General features: G+C 39.7%; 1 protein-coding gene across 1 annotated transcript; it reads left to right on the top strand.

Annotated features, from left to right (window-relative positions):
* The first annotated feature begins 318 nt into the window (after positions 1 to 318).
* On the top strand, positions 319 to 5,572 carry ISL1 (ISL LIM homeobox 1). The gene is made up of 3 exons (XM_010165195.1): positions 319 to 642; positions 2,125 to 2,292; positions 4,560 to 5,572. Exons 1-3 carry the CDS (start codon positions 319 to 321, stop codon positions 4,674 to 4,676), a joined length of 609 nt encoding a protein of 202 aa, XP_010163497.1. The 3' UTR covers positions 4,677 to 5,572.
* The last annotated feature ends 1,495 nt before the right edge of the window (positions 5,573 to 7,067 follow it).

Genomic DNA, 7,067 nt, shown 5'->3' with positions numbered 1-7,067 from the left:
AACCCTCCCCCTCCTTTCCGAGCTCATACACACACACCTTAGCGAGTTCTCCCTCCCCTGTCAAGTCTCACACAGGCTCAAGATTCTGTCATTAGGGGGTTTAGGGGGTGGTTTGTTTTTGCAAATTAATTATCTGTGGAGTCAGAAATGTCGCCCCTGCCACTCCACCAGCGCATAAAGCAGAGGAGGCTGCAGGAGCTCCGATAGATCTGACTGCTTGAATGGCCTTTGAAAGAGGGTTCATCACCCCCACTCCCCACCTCCCCCCGTCCCACCAGCTTAGATTCATAGCCTCTGCAGACTCCCTGCATCCTACTCATGGGGATCCTGTTCATCCCTTCCCTTTCCCTTACAGCAGAACCTATCTCTGCCAGACAGCCAGCTCTGCGACCCCACGTCCACAAGCAGCCCGAGAAGACCACCCGAGTCCGGACTGTCCTTAATGAAAAACAGCTTCACACCTTGAGGACCTGCTACGCTGCCAACCCCAGACCTGATGCCCTCATGAAAGAGCAACTGGTAGAAATGACTGGCCTCAGTCCGAGGGTCATCCGGGTTTGGTTTCAAAACAAGCGGTGCAAGGACAAAAAAAGGAGCATTATGATGAAGCAACTTCAGCAGCAGCAACCCAATGACAAAACTGTAAGTGGCTTCAGCCTCTGACCGTGCGCTGCCTTTCTTCCCACGGAGAAACGCCTGGGCTATGTCCAGCCTGGCCAGGCTCTGGGGTCAGTTTGACACTTCTGATTTTGTGGGAGCTCCCTTAAAACAAAGAAAATGATACCTTTTAGCCATTATCCGTTTGTTTCTGCTGTCAGTGCAATTAAAACAGACCACAGCGAGAAGCCGATATAGGCTGCTCCTGGGAACACGTCTTTTTGTGGGGCTAAGGATACACAGTGGATTAGACTAACTTCTCTGCAGTGTGAATTGCGACCTGCAGAGCTTATGGGATGTAATAAGCCCAGCCTTGTGTAATGTTTATATTGCAAATGCAAAGGACTCCTTGAGGGGAAAATGACACTTTCGCCCTCTTCAATGGTTTTACACAGGAGTAAAGCCAGAAGTAAAACACATGAGTAAAAGGGAAATTTTATGTATTTTCTTTGCACTTTATGTACTAAAAGTGTGTGTGTGTGTGTTCGTCAGTGCACTTGTAGAAAAGACAAATGCAATGCAAAGTTTTTTGAATGACCATCGTGTTTACAGGTTACTTAAAATATATATAGTTCTCGCACAGAAATTTTTGAATTTTTGTCTGCATGCATATGCATGCGTGATGCGAACAAGCGGAAAGTGCTGGATTCAGCAGAGCAAACGTCTGACTCCATTTTAAGCCAACTTATTTTTTTCTTTTTTCCCTGTTGTTAGTCCACTTGAAGAAGAGTCTGTTATTCTCCCTGTGTATATTGACTGACCTGAGAATGACTATTAATTCATAAGGCTGCCTAGTTAAGTGGAATTTAAGGAGTTTCATTTTACCCTGTTGGAATGCAATAAAACACGATGTAATAACTCGCCTGAACAATCTATTCGTCGAGGCTTGGAGTTATTTTGTACACAGTGCCTGTACCACGGGGCGTACTGGGAGGGCTGGGGTTTCTTTTTTTCTTTTTATCTTTTTTTTTCTTTTTTTCTTTTTTCTCTTTTTTCTTTTTTTCTTTCTTTCTTTCCTTTTTTTTTTTTTTTTTTTTTGAAAGAGCGCAGTACTGACGTACCCCCGGTTTGCCGTGCAGTGGATATACGATCCAGTTAAGGTCACGCAGAACAAACCCAGCCTGGATGCGACATAGAAAGGCAGCATGATTAACCGTTTCTTGTGCCGAGCCGTGCATCGGCAGCCAAGATACAGAGACCTTGTGTTTAAGAAAGCTTGAGACGGAGGGGATATGCCTTGAGAGAAATAGGAGGATTAAAGGGAAAGAAAGTAAACTTCCACCGTGATAAATGCAGCGGGTAGAAATAGACTGACCTAGAGTAGAATAGAGTAAGACATTCACAGCAGATTAACAAAGCAAATACGAGCGACAGTATAGATAAGATAGAAAGCAGTTTATTGACTCAGCGCTTATATACAATAAAGTTAGCAAAGCTCATTAACATCTTTTGCTGGGCTGTTTACAGAATATCCAGGGGATGACAGGAACTCCAATGGTGGCTGCTAGTCCGGAGAGACACGACGGCGGTTTACAGGCGAACCCGGTGGAAGTGCAAAGTTACCAGCCGCCCTGGAAAGTACTGAGTGACTTCGCATTGCAGAGTGACATAGACCAACCTGCTTTTCAGCAACTAGTAAGTGTCGGTTCCCAGCCGGGGCAGACCAGGCTGTACCCGGGGCAGAGCAATGGGGGATTCTCTAAAGGTGTTGGATGCCCTCAAAGAGGTGAGCAACTCGGACTAGCTGGGTTTTTCTGAAATTGCAAGGCGGAAGTGATGGCACTCTGTAAATGTGGTGAAGTAAACTTATTTAATAGGACTCCGTGCAAAATCTACCTTAGTGCACAGCAGAGCTCTTGCTGAGTTGCATGGCAGCTAGATAAGGCCCGACCCAGCTCTGAGACTAACTCAGCTTGCACACTTCTGAAAACTGAAAGCATCTCTATCCAGTCAACTAAAGCATTTTTTGCATGTTATTTAATTGTATTTACATTTGTGAAAGCAGTTTCTAAAATTCACGCCTTCAACCTTCGAGCTAGTTTTGCCTTTATGCAACAGGGTGGATTTTAAATATATGATTATAATGTCAGCCCATGCCCTTGTTTTTTCACTTAAACATTAATAGCTTAATTAATTTTTTTAAGTCCTTGTTTTGAGCATGTACCTCTAGATATAACTTCATCTATCCGTACAGACATATATACACACAAATACATACACATGTATAGCTTACAGTATGTGTTGTGTTTTGGACAGGGAATTGTTAGTATGTATTCATGTGAGAAATTCCAATGATATAAAAAATGGCCTTAAACTAGAAAAAAACCCAGAACTTTTGAAATAAATTCTGTTCTTAACTCACTTCCTTATGCCTACGTCATTTGGCAGTTCATATAGGATCATATCATCTACAATACTTAGGCCCAACAAGGTGAATTAAAGACAGAAGTTCAGCTTTAACTCAATTTCCTGGCCTAAATTTGTTAAAACCAGATCTTTAAAATAATAAAGTATGTTTTTATGGTTTTTCAGAGATTCAAAATAATGCTTAAGGTTGAAAACCTAACATATAGACCCTTCTTTTATCTGTTAGGCATTTTTTTTTTTACATGAAGTGGTGGAAGATGGAGGTTTGTAGCCATGTCTAGAATTGTTTTCAGAACTTTTCAGTTTAGTAGCACGCTCTCTTGCAGGATCACTTTTCTTTTGCCCAGTGGCAGGCTGTGGCGTGCTTCCCTCCCCTGGCACACTGTGCTTGCCTGGGAAGCTGCAGTACAGCAGCAGGGCTGTTTGCATCATCTTACCTCTAGAGCAACTACAGTTTTTCCTGCTTTAATCAGGCTGTCAGGCAGACAAACACACACACACACACACACACACACACACACACACAAAGATCTCCTTTGGCTGCCTTACTTATTCTGCCTTAATACAATAGAAGATTTTAAAAACCTTTGATGCACTGAGATATTGTATGGGGTAAAAAAGGAAAGAAAAGAAAAGGAAAGGGCATAGGCAGAATGGAAGATGGATAGCCCAAGTACACACATGCACCTAGGTAGACAGATCATTAGACAGACAGTTGAATATTGAGATATATTGGACATAATGTCTGATACTGAAAAGAGTTAAAGAACTGTGGATGGAACAAACAGTTCCTTGACAGTTCAAGGCACGTCTCTAATCTGGGAAAGGCCTTAATCGCAGGATCGGCCAGCTAAATAGGTGCCAAAGAAATGCTTTTGGATTAGCAAAGCTCCACCCTTCAAATCACGCCTTTACCCAACGCTGCTCCTAAACTAACGGGAGCCGTGGAGCACATTAGGATGGAGAAGTGTGACCTTTTTTATCAAACTGACTCTCGTTAAAAAGCGATAGCACTCGCTTCAAATCACAAACGAAAGAGGATGGCTTATTTCAAATGCCTTCTGTTCCTGGATTCTCCTTCCAGGTTTATTTTAGTATGTGCACAAAAGGGGAAAAGAGTAACCTTGCAGTTTCGTGTCAAAAAACACATGCACTCTTAATTGACTAGAATATCCTGTTTGGATTGCCGTTCTTGTAAAACAGGGAAGAAGGCCTCGTTATTAAGTTTTTTTGATTAGTTGCTTGATTTTTTAGTCTTTTAAAAAAATTTTTTTTTTTAACCTCCTGTGGTTTTTTTTTGATGATTGGCCGAAGGCCTGAAGAAGATTCCTGTGAAGTCAATGAGGAAGCTAAAGAAAGCAACAAACAGTGACGCAGCCTCCCGTGGAAATGTATCAGGCCATTCAGCTGCATGCCTGTGCATTTATTTTTGTGTTCTTCCTTGCCTTTGCCTGCTACTTTTCTTTGATTGTTACAGTAAAAAACCCTTTTTTTTTTTTTTTTTTTTTTTTTTTTTTTTTTTTTTTTTTGGGCAGGTTAATTTTTCAGAAGGAGGACCCGGTTCCAATTCTACTGGAAGTGAAGTAGCATCAATGTCCTCTCAGCTCCCAGATACGCCCAACAGCATGGTAGCCAGTCCTATTGAGGCATGAGGAACATTCATCCAGATTTCTGTTGTTGTTGTTTCTGCCCCTACCCTCAGCCCTGTTGGAGAGAGTGGGATAGTGATCACGTTGTGACTCCGAAATTTAGGGGGATAAAGTGTTTAACAACCCTGTAATGAACCTAGCAAGGAACCGCTCCATGAAATGAACGGAGTCATGTTTGAAAAGACAAGGTAATATGGTAGCAACACTGTGAAGACAATCATGGGATCTTACTCGAATAAATACTAAAAAAACCACAACAAACAAACCCTACGCTATTCAATGATCAGAGAAGGAGCAAAAAGACGTTTTCAAAACGTAAAGGATTTGTACTCGTGGATCTCAAAAAAAAAAAAAAAGTGGAAAAAAAATTTCATTTGACTGCACATCTTGGGGAGAAACCAAGGTAGAGGGACGTTCTATCTAGTCCCTCCCAATCTGAATGGTGCTGTTTCTATATTGGTGATTGCCTTGCCAAAAGGAGCTCCAGTAGGTTTTCCGTCATCAGGAAAGAGACTATTTATCCCTGCATTGATGAAAGATTCATTGCAGGAAGGTGGAGCTGCATTGGTTTGCAATGTTGTTTTTAGTTGACTCTTAACAAGGGGTTGTTTCCTGGGTCTCTTCTAGCATGTACTGTAGCGGGGTTTTGATTTTCTTTGGTTGAGATCCACCTTCTATCAAGTCTGAAGCGATTAAAAATAGGTTTTTGAATTCCTCTTTAAAAACCGATTTATAAAAGCATTGCAACAAGGTATACCTCTATTTTGCCACAAAGCGTCTCGGGATTGTGTTTGAAATGTGTCCGTCCAAGAACCTTCCCCTCCCCCAAAGATGTGTATAGTTATTGGTTAAAACGACTGTTCTTCTCTCTTTCTCTTTCTCTTTCTCTTTCTCTTTCTCTTTCTCTTTCTCTTTCTCTTTCTCTTTCTCTTTCTCTTTCTCTAGATTAAAAAAGTAAAAAAAAAAGTAAAAGGAAAAAGAAAAAAAATCATTTTTGTTTGCTCTTACATTACAAAGTTATAAAGTAATTTATTATTTATTATCGGAAGACTTGCCACTTTTCATGTCATTTGACTATTTTTTTGTTTGCTGAAGTAAAAGAAAAAAAGAAAAAAAAAGAAAAAAAAAGAAAAGATTGTACCGTGGTCTTTGAATTATATGTCTAATTCTATGTGGTTATTGTCTTTTTTTTTTCTTAAATATTATGTGAAATTAAAGCGCCATATGTAGAATTATTATATCTTCAGGACTATCTCACTAAATAAGCGTTTGGAATAGAGAAAAGGATAATAATAATAATAATATTAATATTAAATAATGAACAAAGTTCCCTCTTTTAAATATTTACAAGTTAGCAGCTAAAATACCTGAAATAAAATATTGCATGCAAAGCAGGTCGTTAGTGAATAAAAGAAGTGTGATATTTTATTGCAAGTATTAACGACCAGCTTGTAAATTTCCGTTTCAACAACTTTATCAGGGCTAGTTGGATGCCTTAGCTTTCAATCGATAACGTTAGAAATTTTCTTGTTCCCTGCCCCCATCCCTTACCCTTAAAAGTAATATTACTCTAGGCATGACTTGACATAACGTTAAGACATCTAAAGAACTAGGAACTCAGTCTTTTTGCTGAGTTCTATTATTAAAAAAAAAATAAAAATAAAAAGAAAGTGCTGTATACCAAAGCCTCGTTGTTGAGATTGTTGAAGTGACCTGTACTTTAAGTATAAGCTCCAGATAAAAGGGACGCTTTTTGCTTAACAAGTCAAGTATGACCATTATTTATCAGTGTCTGCTGTCAAAACGATTTAAAAATGCTGCAGGAGAAATAGGTTTTGGGGATATTGCTATGAAATTGCACGAATAGTGTTCCTTACTGTCTGTCGACTTCCTTCACTTCACTCCCTCTTTTCTTCCTTTTTTAATTTACAGGGGAGAGGGTGGTGAAAGCTAGAAATGTGGGCGATTTCTTAGGGAAAAGTAGAAAGAAGAAGAAGATAAACATAGGAAAGGGTTTTTTTTAACTCCAATTCTGGTGCTCCCAACCAGCACAAGACAAAGGCTCACTTTAAAAAACCCTTTAAGACTGGAATATTATACAGAGATTTTTAGTCTGACAAAGACAAGTTGGTTTGCATGACAGTTACTCCAAACCCTAATGTTTTCTTAACATAACCTTCTTTTTCCTCCCTCCTCACCATCTCAGCCCACCCTGAGCAAGCTCAGCTATAGAGACAAACCATTTCGACAGTACAGTGAACACACACAAAAAACTAAATGTTAAAAATCTAATACAAGGATTTCAATCATCCTGATTAGAAACTGGATTCATTTTGTATGCTCAAGTGTAATACATTTTTGAGTACTTGATAAATATTTAAATAAATATGAAAT

Source organism: Antrostomus carolinensis, unplaced genomic scaffold (genome assembly GCF_000700745.2).
Source record: "Antrostomus carolinensis isolate BGI_N321 unplaced genomic scaffold, ASM70074v2 scaffold44473, whole genome shotgun sequence".
Lineage (NCBI taxonomy): Eukaryota > Metazoa > Chordata > Aves > Caprimulgiformes > Caprimulgidae > Antrostomus > Antrostomus carolinensis.
Note: the sequence above shows the minus strand (reverse complement) of the source record. Positions and strands in the feature narration are given on the sequence as shown.

Excerpts from the sequence above, each read along its gene's own strand:
- ISL1 (XM_010165195.1), top strand. The coding sequence starts at position 319 with ATGGGGATCCTGTTCATCCCTTCCCTTTCCCTTACAGCAGAACCTATC. Across the intron at positions 643-2,124 it reads AGCAACCCAATGACAAAACT|AATATCCAGGGGATGACAGG; the intron begins GTAAGTGGCTTC and ends GGCTGTTTACAG. Across the intron at positions 2,293-4,559 it reads AACCTGCTTTTCAGCAACTA|GTTAATTTTTCAGAAGGAGG; the intron begins GTAAGTGTCGGT and ends TTTTTTGGGCAG.